Here is a 13,333-nt window from a genome sequence, read left to right on the forward strand (position 1 = left end):
TTTACTACTTGCACATTTGCAATTTTTCTTTCTGTTTGTATCTCTTCCTTGTGTGACTTTACATCTTGTACATTTGCAATTTGTTCTGTTTGTATCTTTTATGTAACGCATGTAATCCTACATCCTTATGTTTTGCAACTGGTTCTTATGTAAAGCGCTTTGACACCTTCGGGTAAAGTTCGCGCTATAGAAAATCGTATTTAAAAATATATCTAACAGTTCCCTGAATGCAAGTATCGACCTATCGATAGGGAAGAGTGACAAATGCCCTATAAGTCCTGGAATGTACCCAAAAACATGCCACCCTTAATTTTTTTTCTAAAAACACAAACCAGACATGTATTCTTGCATCTTTTCTTGGTCATGTGGATTTGGAAGATGAACAAATATTCAAATAACATTTTCACGGTTACCAAACTACAACAAGCATTTGCAATGCAATCGGTCTCGCCTTTGGGAGCTTATATGTATTTACCTATGCAGCACATTAGACTGGGTGCTGAAAAATCTACTTTTCTTTAACACCTTAGCAGCTATGGAACGTCCAGCTCCAGTGCTGAACGTTCCATTGCGCAGGTGCAGTTGGAACGTCCAACGGCCGACGGCAGCACTCCCGAGGTAGTGGTGCCGTCGGCCGTTGGACTAGGCGCAGCACTTATGAGGTTAACATGGAGGGAAAGTAAGCGACAAACTGTGTAACATGCCAGGTATGGGAACACATGGAGAGAGATATTGCCTTTCAGCTGGAAATAGTATAGTCCAAAACTCTGTTTTTAATATAAAAGCAGGACCTTCGGTGGTCATATCACTGTAAATAAAAGAATTGAAAAAAGTATTATTGTCTACTGGTGCTCGTGGAAGACAATTTCTATGACTGGAATCTAGATGCTAAAGCGATTCTGGTATTTTACTGACCTCTGCAGGTCGTTTTCTATCAAAAAAAGTGAAATAGAGGCAGTTGCCAGAAAAATTAAAAAAAGAAAGTCCCTCAGCAGAAAGCAGTTCTGGTATTTTACTGACCTCTGCTGGTCGTTTTCTAGCAAGACAGTTAAATAGAGGCAGTTGAACAGAAAAAAAGTCCCTAAGCGGAAGCAGACAAGTTCTAGGGCTGATCTCCAGAGCCCACAAAGTGCATACACATATAAGTATATACTAAAGTATATACTAAAGTGTACACAAGAGGTCTCAAACACTTGACCTAAAGATAAGTAAGGGACACATTAGGCGTATGGACAGACAATGATCAAATCATACCTTTTTCTTGTCGTCAGCTGTAGTGTGCCTTCCTAAATCTTATACCAAAACATATATTTAGGCTATTATTCCTATCATCATATTAATAATTAATGGAAACGAATTCTTGTTCTTCAGGACCCAAACAAGTGTCAGATAAACTTTGTAACGTAAAATGAGCTCATATGAAAATTTTAAAGTAGCCTTCCTTTCTATTTATAGTACAGCTTAAATCTATTTGTGATAGGCCTCATGCTCTTAGGGGAAATTGTTATGACTGGCCTAAAGAAAGGTTTAGCAGTCTGTCATCATTATGTAATCAAAAAGTGTATGAATAAAAATGCATACATATTTACATAGATAAATGGGTTTTAGGTCAGGCCTCTTTATCCATTGATCTGTTCATCTGTCATGCACACTTTGCTCCCTCACACAACTGCATACGGCACAATGGACTAGCTTACTCCAGGCACGGTGATTTGCATCAGTTCACATTATGACATATGGGTAGCTGCTTAAAGGAAGATCACTTCAGTGCAAGGGTTGATGGATCACTGGTTTATGTGTCAATGCTTTTTTTCTCCCATTCCTTGTCCTTGTTGTGTTTCTTTTAGCCACCTAACGTGTTTATACTATATCTTCATGTTATTGTAAATCAAACTCAATTGTGTATTTTATTTTTGCCAATTAGAATCATATTTCCCTGAGATGTACACTAAAACTAAAAAGGATTTCTATATGTGTAATACACGTGTCTTCTAAGAAGCATCCTTAGTGTTCGATTATTATATGTGATGGTCACTTTTTTGGGAAAGTATATGACTTCCACATTTGAGTGGCAGCAAGTTTTCTTTTTTTTGGCCTCATTTCATCTTTTTTGACATATGTTTGATGAAGAAAATAGACCTACTGCACGAGCTTGTCGGAGCCAGATGTACTGGCTTGGGTCTTAAAGATCTGACGTGTTAAGTTTTCTTTATGGTGTCTACATTGTCTTCCCAGCTGAAATTGTTCAAAGTGGAGGCATTTCATACTCCATGCATGCAGATGGGGCGCGGTGCCATCTCAGGCTAGAGTCCAGTGATACTCAGAGTAGGGCCGAGGCCGCATGCGGCCCTCCTGATCTATACATGCGGCCCCGGGTGGTACAGCAGCACTGGGCTGCTGTTTACTGTATAAACACTAATGCTTATAACCATATTAAATAAATGGGAAGCATTTATTTACAATCGAATTGAAGTAAAAAGCCAAAGAAGCACAGAAGCTGTAGTGCATCACTTGTCTCTAAAAATTAAAGTGTTCTTAAAGTTGTTTTGCAACAAACGTGTAAAAATATAATAGAGTCCCTTCAAAATTAACAGCAAATTATAAAAGTGCATTGAGATTTGTTTTTTTTAGTGTGACAGCTTTCAAACAATAATTTAGAAACATAAACATTTATGCCCCAGCCTCCCCATTCCACCGCCTCCATTCCCCAAGACAATATTGCCAATACGCAAAGTAATATAAAATAATTGCCCAAGATCAAACAGTGTGGTCAAGTGCGGAAGCTGGGATTGCTTCCAGGTGCAATTCAACCACTACATTTACATGTCGCTCCCCTACGCCCACCTTACACCTCCCAAGTCCCAGACTGGCACCATGCTGCCATCAGTGCGGCCCTCGGTCACACCACATATTAACTTTTTGACACCTGGGAAAATGTTTGTGCGTACTCATGGGTTAGACAATATATCAAATATGACAAAATCCCATTGAGAACCTAACCTTAGGTGACTCAGGAAAGACTAATAATCAGTGCTACAAAATCACAGAAAATCCGCTATTTTCGTCAAGTTTCTCCTGGCAGAAAGTGAAACCTGTGAGCATAAATGTCAGCCGATTCCCATCCTGCAAATCAAAATCTGTCCTTGGTAACAGCAGGTGCATTTCTTTATACACTTAAGTTGAACGTAGGCACTCGAGAATATAGCTTGTCAAGCTCTTTGCATTTCTTCCATAATATGTATTGGGAAGTAGGTTGTAATACGTTCAATCAAGGATCAGCCCCCTCCCCAGGTGGCAAGGTACTGTCAAAGCCAGTAGGCCTGGGTTTTTATTAATGAAGTACTTTTCAATGGTTGGGTGAGTTTGTGTGTTTGTATGTTGGAGGTTGTGTGAAGGGACAAATCGTTGAACACCGGGGTTATGTGAATGGATGAAAGTGGATGATTATGGATGTATGCATTTATGAGTGGTCAGCAGTGGCGGGAAGCAGATACTATGCTCTTGATTTGTATGCACTGAGATATCTCACACATTCATCCATCCAGGCACTCATCCATCTATTTAAACACGTATCTATTCATTAGCCACCTCTCCACGTATTCACTTGCCCATTTATTCATCCATCCACTCACTTATCCATGTACTTCTACACCCATTTATCCATCCATCCATCGAATCACCCATGCATTCATCCACCCATGAACTCGTTTATCCATTTATACGTGTTTTTTTTAACTCATTTTCACATTAACCTAATTGGCAATGCACACAATTACACATACAGAATTTACTATGAATAAATAAACATTCTAATTTAAAAACGTAAGCCAGTCCTCCTGACTTATGGCGCATAGCCGAAACACCCTAGTGCACGGTGACACCACTGACAAATTGTTCTACTTCCTCTGCGTAGTGTGCTTGGCTTGTCATTTGCTCGGGAACGTCTCACAGATAAGCACGCTTCAGTCGCTCGGATAAAAAATTACAGATAGAAAGCGCAAGAGTTCAGAAGTAAAGAGTGGCCGAGGAAAAACCGTCGGAAGGGACAGAGATTCACAACAGGCCAGTAACCTAACAACCATGCAATACAGGGTCTGGAGACAAAAAACAACGTTTTCTTCGGATTATTTTGTTTCAAATAATTTAGGAGAGTCTTGGCACAGAGATTGTGACAGTGATAATCAGTACTCTACCTACCAGAGCTTCAGGTGAAGTTGAAGCAGGGCATATTTTAATAGGCACCCAGAAAGGGAGATTTGAAATAAAAACAACCTGGTCAGACGTGGTGAAGTGGATACACTAGACAGCTGGATTCACAGGTCTGGGGACTAATGATCCTCAGCCAACACTGCTAGGATGTTCTAGGAACCCTACTGCAGCGCACAAGTACTGTATTGTACAATTTGGACTACATGAAGTGAAGACGCAATTAATAGCAATAGTTGTATTTGCACATACTTACCACATGTAGCACCATTTGAGGTTGTGTTGACTTTGTGGGTAACTATCCATGTAATTGTGTTTGGCGATAGGGGTACGTTTGTAGACTAGTCCAGGAACGTATGTGAGCAATGGACACCATTCTTACATGGGGGTAAATGTTTCACCCAATAGCCATGATGCTATTACCCAGAAAGATTAGGAGATGCCATTCCTAATTGGGTTCATATACTTGACTAATGTGTGGAGATGCATCTACCCAGGAAGACTAGGAGACACATCCTTACTTGGGTCGATGGCATTCACCTGGACTGGAAATGCAGAAAATTAAAGAAAGGGCGTTCTTTTCATTTTTAACCAGTTGGTGAAATATGGCATGGCCTGTGTCAGATCATAAAACCAATCAGAAATGGGCTTTTGATGTCAACTCAGGAGCAAAGTGGCAACTCTAATAAACCGGCAGACACCAAGCACAGAAAGGGAAGTATGGGTCCATTGAGCAGCAGAGATGTGAGACCTAGAACTACAAGAGACACCATTCATGGTGTGAGCATGCTGGTAAAAGAGAGAGAGCAAATTCCACACTTGATGGAGATACTGAGGAAGGAGGATTACGATAACATATACAGAAGAATAGGAGAGGCAGAGACATGCTCAGTGTGCATAAGCAGGTATGAATGCAGCATACTCACTCTACTATCCTGTAGAGTGTACCTATTAAGAATTCAGGCCATGTGCCATGTGACACTCACCCAGAAGCTATAAGTCCCAACCCTTGGAGGCATTGGTAAGTGAACAAGAAATATAGCTTGTGGCACAAAATGGTTTAATTTTGACTAGTGTTTTGCTAATTACTGCAGAATGTAAGGTAATCTAGCTATATACAAATGCACATGTTAAACTTCCGTGTAGAGACTCTAAACTTTTTTTGAATTAATATTAACTAACCAAGTTTTGAAAAGCTTTATAGGTTTTCATGCCTGTAACTCTAGCCATGAACCAGTAATAAGATTGGATTTACTCAAAACCAATTGATGGGAGCCTTAACATTGAACGAAGGAAACTAGTCATAAACGTTCTCATTAATTACACATCATTTTTTTATACTTTTATTTTTAAAATTATGAGTGTGTTCCACCTCTTTATAAGATACCTTCTCTTATGGATTGTGAGAGATTCGGAAGAGATCTCTTTCTAGCCAGATGAACAAAGTTGAATATGCATTTTTGACTCGAAAATTAAGTAGATTCGTACACCTTAAGTGTTTATGAAATATGTTCGGAATGAATTACTAATCAGCATGCGTGCAATGAAGGCATTACACATTTACGAATACAATTCGGGTTACAAGTTCATTTTATGTCAACAGGAGCCTCTAGCCCATTCCAGTTTAATGCGCTTTGCCATGCTCAGTTTTAATTTCCTTCCATTGAATTATCACACCTGACAAAGAATTCTGATATAAAAGTGGGAAGTGTAAGTAGAAGAGATGACAGGAGCTGTCAGTAAAGAAATTCATCATTGCTTCAAATGGTTTGAGTCTACACTCAAGAGCTTCTAAGTACTCAGTGTTTGAGGAGGCGCATCCGCGGTGAACAAGAAGTGGGAAACCGATGACCAAAGTTAAAACAGGTTGTAGAAAAAGGGCAGGCTCTTTGCTTACTGAGGCCGCAGGGCAGGAAAAGGTACACTAGAGGGGGCGTGACCTACACTACTGCTGGGACCAATGGGACTTCGCTGGCCACATATGACACCGCCGTAAAGACAAACCCAAGACTCCAGGGCTAGCAGAGGCCATGGAGTCAGGGTCAGCACTTCCAGGCAAGATTTGAGCTTTGTGTCCATGGGGAGAGCAGCTTAGGCTGAGAGCAACAGCAGGCCTCGAATGACCTGGTGCTACCCAAAACAAATCACGATATACACAATGTGGTGCTCTGATGGCCTCTGTTCCTGCACTAAAACCAGGTGCTGAAGATGCACAGCCATTCTACCTGCTCTCAAGTTCTAGAGCCTGCCTTTGGTGGTATTATTCTCCAGCATACTGCCGTGGATTGGCCTGTGCTTGTGTTGCCCTATTGTCTCTCTCTGTTGAAGTTTCCCTTGACTGGCTCCCCTCACGAGCTGATGTCTTTTTGCCCCATGCCTAGAGATACTGTAAAATAGTCTGATGAAATGTGCTGGCCTTCTGGAAACCATGATAAAACCCCTAAGGAAGTGTTGTAGATTTGGGCTCGATAGAACTCTAGCTTCTGTTTATATATGTCCCGAACAGAAGTAGCATTGCTGCATGTCCTCACACTTGGTTGTGTAAGTTCATGGTAAGACCCAAGGATTCCTCTGGCTTTCTGCATTGGCATAACAACCTTGTCTACATGGTGCATGGCCTCATACTGTCAATGCACCATGTCAATGTGTTGCACTGACTGATGTTACTGAATGAATGCAATAAAAAGGGTAAAAAAAAAGTACATTCATGAGAGCACAGACTCCTACATGTTAACACAGGGTATCTGTGTGGGGCCGTGAATTCTGCATTACTCCAACCTTTTACCCTGCAAGAGTCCTGAAACATTTCCAGAGACTGGCTCTGTGATAACATCTTAATATTCAATGTTACTATCACGTAGGAAGCTATACCTAGAGTCTGGGAACTTTTATCTTAAGGGCCTAGAACTTTCGTGGCATGGAAATATATTTAGTCACTCAAATTTCTGCAGTTTTATAAAGGACAGAAAAGAAGCTTAAACAGCACCAGAAGACTGTACGAAGAAGCCTTGGAGGACGCCAGCAACAATGTTGTTGAATCACATATGAACATAGACATGAAAGGCATACGGCAGCACATTTGGTTGTCACACCTGAAAACACAAATACCATCAAAAACCATACATGGTAAGAAGCATTAAGTCAACGGGACAAAATATGTCCATACAAAGCCTGTGCCCCCCTAAACACAGCAAAAAAGAAGACCAACTAAATGTTTGCCTCCATGTTGACAAATTCGACTCCACCCTCCAGCCCCCATTGTTCAAGGGTCCCACTGTTAGTATCTTCAGCATGACAATGACTTTTTCACCATAAGGTGGAGGGGGCACACATTTATGTTAGTGATGTGCGGCTATTGACAGTTATAGGACTCATCGATCTGTGGTATTGTTCCTTTCTCTGCATCATGGGTTGATGACTGATGCTCACTGTAGGAATGTAGTGTCTGATGGTACAAGTAGTTTTTTGTGTGGGATTAATGATGAGGTGTTTTCACATCTCTACTATGGAAGCCTAATAACAACTTCTGACTCTTGTAACACACTACACTACTCGAAGGAGACATGTCTTCCAACGTTCTCTCCGTCGCACACAAACTGCACAAATTCGTGATTTGCCAAGACTCGCTGCTGTCTGGATAAGGAATGTGGCAAAGTGATCTCATTGTTAAAAGCACGAGTGAAATCCTGATATAGAGCAAAAAACACAACTGTTATGGCCTCCCGCGTGCGTAATAGGCATTAAACCTAATGGCGTAATCCTTAAACGATGCTTTAATGTCATGCCATTTAATTTGAGAGTATGCTTCATATCATGGCATGAATAGATCATGAACACTGAAAGGGAGGGAGGGGGCTAGGCCATTAGAGTGGTTTTAATTCCTACTAGTGCTTTTCTATTAAAAGTCTTTAGTTGATTAAGGTACTATATTACTACTGCTAGTGCACATGATAGCCATAAATTCAGGCTATAATATGTCTTGCAAATTGGTCTCCGTTTGTTCGCTTACATTTTGTAGGACTGTAAAATCTGTCTGTATATGTGTGTGTCTGCCTCTGAGCTTGTTTCTGTGGGTGTACAGTTCTCTTTGTGCTTGTGTGCTCAAAGTCACAACAAGGTAGAGGCCACAGATTTTGAGTTGTTGACTTGGCAGCTTTGGCTATGTAACCTTTCTGCAGTCCTCTTGGCCTTCTTCCTTCTTCTCAACAATGTTTAGACATTATAATTAAAAAAGCCCATTTTATTTTAAAGACTATTCAAACTTAAATGAGCAACATAAGGACATCTGCAAACCATAAGCACATGATCATATTACTTGGCAGCCTGAAGCATGAACTTTTCTCTTTCCTTAAGCTCTGAAGTGGCCGGGCCTACTTCATCTGGGAAGCATCCGCAAGTGAAGCCTGTCTTGGCCGATCAGTGTTTAATGGCTGCGACAGAATGATAACTTTGCGAGAGTTAGAGTGGACACTGTGTTTCCTGTGGCTGTATCGTGTTCTGTCACAAAAGCTTCTTTCATACTGAGGTACAAACACACACAAATGTAACTTACTTTCCAGAGGCATTTCTAGGTTTTATCCTTTCACTGGCCTGAAAGAAAACAAAAGTAAAAACAAAGTTAGTTAGGAAAGGTTTCCTGCTGTAGCTTGCGAACAAGGGCTAGACAGTAATACAATAATATTGAAAACTTCATTGCATGATCTTTAAGATTTTGCAAGCATGAATGGGACATCTTTCGATGGAAAGGGGTTGCTAATATGCATGTGTCTATTTGTTTACTGTGCCTAAACTAAAATTCGAGAACTTGATGAGGGTGTATGATCTAGAATACCGCCACACCACATGCACGGTCTCAATGGGAATTGTTGATGATCCCACACACAACAGAATGGTGAGCTGTATTACAATAATGGCAGTCTTGCATAATGCACAGTTGCACACTGTTTACATGTCCTCACAGGGCAGTGTTACAGTCGTTGCCCTGAGCGGGTGTTCTGCAAGTCTTTGGCTATTAAGGGAGTCTGGGGGACCATGAGGGTGACCTCATTCCATAATACCGCCTTTTTATGTCTTGTGTGCGAACGCAGCGCATGTGCTGCTTCGCTACCGAGACTCTATTGCTGCCGCTTTCTGTCCCAAAAGGAGATAGGAGGTGGCACGCGCCCGGACAGGCGATGTCCACACGCACACATAATCTCCTGTCCACGCTCGCGGCGTTTGAGCGGAACGTGCACCATGGGCGCGCTCACTGTCACGCCAACAACTTGTTAAAGAAAGCCCCAGGCAACAGTGTTTTTGCATTCTCGCTTTCATTTCTCTAGCAAGGCACGTAAAGCTCTATTTTTCATCATTATATGCTTTCATTAACCAGCGCTGCACGCCGCCTATGTCGCGCTGGTTACTAAAAGCAGATAATATTGAAAAAATAGACCAATAGGTCTCGTTTTATTTCTCCACTGCTCTCGACCCGGGACTGCCACTTCTGAAGCATTTGTTCCTTACCCCGTAAACAAGGCTGTTAATCTTGGTCGGGTAGGAGGTGGTAGACAGCCTTTTGCTTGAAATCAACTGCGGCGGCAGAGCCTGCTTCCCAGTCCCGCCGTAGCCCTGCCGCAAACAGGCACCAGCTCCTTGCCCCTCCTCTCACAGCTAGGACTCTTGACGGGGACTTAAGCTTCACTCTCACTTCCCATTTGTGTATCCACACCTGTCCTTTCCTCCCTCTCCCACCTTCTCAATGAGGCCAAGCTGCATGATTTGACCAACCGCCCCAAAGAACGATGAAGGGGTCATTCTCCTGTGGCACGTATCCAATCTCTGCAGACGCCAGACAGAGCCAAGCTGTCGTTCCAAGGAAGTCTGGTGCCACAGGAGTCAGAGGTAAGCAGAGAGCTTCATATCACGCTCTGCTAGTAAACACCAAATAACATGGTACTCCGCAACACTAATCAGCAACCAGCCCCTAGCTACAGTAAATGGTTATTCCTATTTATCGATATTCTGTGATCAAAAGAAGTTCAATGTTTCAAAACATTGTCTGAAAAGTGGAGCACGTCTGCATTAACTACGCATTATTTGAAATTCAAATACTAAACAGGTAAGGACTGCAACTTTGCTTGCAAGTCTACGCTTTTCTCTGCAGCTAGTGGGGTACTTTTGGTAGGTAAACCACAAAACTTTACAAAGAAACAACTTTGTTAAAAGAAAAGGGAGAAGAGATGGATTATAAACTACCTAATCTTTGTTGTGCAGTTGTTACTTTTCGACTTGCATTTTATTGTAGCAGACATAACGAGAGATGGCAAGTTGTAGCTGCGTGTCCATAACATTTGCTCAGCTGCGGGTCATTTTGTTTCACACGTTGTCATGACCTTGTATGCTTGATTACTTATTTTTTGCCAGTTTAAAATATGGTTTTGCAAATGCCCAATCTCATGAAGGGGACTTTAAGTCATCCTTGTAAATGGCAGCTGCCCATCAGAGAACACCATGTACAAATCTCTGTGCCAATGAGGGTGTAACATTCTGACATACCTGAATTTAATTTGAACCAAAAAGGAGAAATGAAGGAGGGCCTTCCTAGTGTTCCTTAGTATAGGGTTGTGTCTGATTGCGGGGTGTTTGGTTGCGGTAAGTAGTGCCATGGGTTCCATGCCCCCTAGTAGCCTTCTCTCTAGCGAGAGCCAAGCCGGGGTGTATTTACTAGACACAAGCGTGAAGAACTCGCAGCTGGAGTCCATATGGCACAAACCCAGAATCAAATACAGAGACAGAATACTTGACATACACTCTTGGTACAAACATGGCATCTCCACAGTAAACCAACCACACCAACACGGCCCACACACCACGTTTGACACACTCAAAGATGAACAGAAACTGGACAACATCGAACTATACAACTTCCTGAAGATCAAGGTGGCGATCAGCAAGGCAGGCCTTAACAAACACACACCCTCAATCCTGCAATACGCTACCAACCTAAACAAACTGGGGCACCAGGTAGCACACTTGTACAAAGCCCTAAGCCCCAAGTCCACCAAACTTAACAACAAGGTCACAACATACTGAGAAACACTCATAGGTAGAGAGCTCAGCGAGGAAGACAGGATCGACCTCTGGATATCCACGTTGAGGAAGAAAGAAACAACCACCCTAGACCAAACTAAATTCTGGCTGATACACAAAGCATACTGGACCCCTGCCCGCCTAGCTTCCATAGGAATCAGAGAAAGCGACTCCTGCTGGAACTGTAACAAACAAACAGGTGATCTAGCACACTTTCTGTTCCACTGCCCCAAGGTCAAGAAGTTCTGGAACATGATAGGCACACTGATAAATGACATATCAGGCGCCTCACCCCAACTTGAGTTCCACAGTCTGGACATGAATGAATGAAACTTATATAGCGCACAACTTACCCTGGGGCATCTCAGCGCTTGCTTAGGGAACCCGTCCTGGTATTCCCCTGTGAGATAGCCCTGGCAGGGTATCCACAAGGTGAAAGCCAGGCATCCCACCGCGAGGGGCCGTTGTGGAGATTAAGCAAGCTATTGCCCAGAGTCGCAGAGTGTGAACCGTGAGTTGAGAAGGAACCGGAGCGAGAATTAACGAGTCCGTGGAATTTTGAGCCCAAGACCCACCGAGGCGGGGAATTGAACCCTGGTCCCGGGCCGAACTCAAGCTCCAGGTCTGCCGCCTCTAACCCCTGAGCCACACTTCTCCACATAGGCTTCATGGCTCCCTCAATCAAAACCAAAGAGGACAGGGACCAGATAGACCTGCTGCTGACGGCAGCAGTTAAGACGGTACTGAACAACTGGAAGGATACAGCGAAAGCCACATTCAAGGCATGGTTCAACTGGGTTACATTCCTTAGGGGGGCAGACACCATGACGGCCAAACACACACAATAGAGGTTTATTAACTGAGATACCCCCCAGATCTGCAGGGACTGGGTTTCCCAGACCCCTCTGAACGTGCCATCACTAAGTGAAACAAACACACGTTCGGGCTATTTAACAATGTATGGGTTTTGATTCATTTTTTTCTTTTCCCTTTATTGAAGAATATTATCCACCTCTTAAGTATGATGTCACTGGTGACGCAGCCCAGGCCCCATCGCACCTGTGACGTCACTGGGTACCAAGTAGTGCCTGTCTTTTTCTATCCTTCTGCCCAGGTTATATACTGATCGCTACACATACGACCCCCACACCCTACCCCACCCTTCCATTGGAATGACCCCGTCCCCGTGTCAGGTAGATGCTAGTTCAGACTCCCCTGCCCGCTGCTACTTCAATGACCCTCCTCCCTCCCCCATTGTAAACAGATCTCACTGAGTACAAACACCCCGGGCCCCCACCCTTCTGTGGCAGTGACTACCACTGCCCCTTCCCCTCCGCCAGTCAGACAAAGCTCAGTTCGACCCTCCCCAGGCACTCACCTGCACGGGCCGGCTGTAGCCAGAGCCTCTCCAACAGGAACAGCAGGAAGTGGGGGACAGTCATTGTGAGGGTGAAGGGGCTGCACTCGAGGCGGGGGGAGTCCTTCAAGTATCAAACTGAAATAACAAACTTCGGAGCTTTAACCTCAGCCCTGCATGACTCGAGTGAGCTTATACACACGTGACATCACACCACTGGGGGCGCCGATGAACGAATCAGAGCACAGAGACCCACTCTCTCATCCAGCTGCTGTCTGGGCAAGAGGAAGTTGAACTACAGCTGGGTGTGGGGAGCAGGGAGTGGGAGGGCGAGCTCGACCCAGGTACAGGAGCGCTTTACATGAGCACAGTTACCTTACACCAGGACCCATTCATTTGTAGGCACGCGGAGGTGAAGTGATTTCATTTGCTCAGAATCACAGGTTCCGACGCCGAGGCTCGAACCGGCTTCTCCAGGTCCAAAGTCAGCTCCTGTAGCTCTAAAATTCTGGTCACCCTAGACTTTAGGTTGACCTGAATTCTAAAGCCAAAAACAGGCACATTTTCCCCAAAAATGCATTTGCAATGCAATAACTCTCGCTTTTGCGAGAGTTTAAACTACTCACATTGTAAATGATAATGCCTTTTATTTATGTGTTTTGAAAACTTGCAAGCAATGCGTAAACATGCCCTCTATTCTTA

The 13,333-nt window shown here is 43.3% G+C and overlaps 1 protein-coding gene across 1 annotated transcript in view; it reads right to left on the bottom strand.

The window, feature by feature from the left end:
* Positions 1 to 13,333, bottom strand: part of AFF2 (ALF transcription elongation factor 2) — a 941,751-nt gene that overhangs the window by 214,794 nt on the left and 713,624 nt on the right. Inside the window, exon 9 of the mRNA XM_086918613.1 lies at positions 8,759 to 8,796. Within this exon, the coding sequence (XP_086774739.1) occupies positions 8,759 to 8,796 (38 nt within the window). The remainder of the gene's footprint in view (positions 1 to 8,758; positions 8,797 to 13,333) is intronic.

The sequence above is a fragment of the Lissotriton vulgaris genome, chromosome 4_1 (assembly GCF_964263255.1).
Source record: "Lissotriton vulgaris chromosome 4_1, aLisVul1.2, whole genome shotgun sequence".
Classification (NCBI taxonomy): domain Eukaryota; kingdom Metazoa; phylum Chordata; class Amphibia; order Caudata; family Salamandridae; genus Lissotriton; species Lissotriton vulgaris.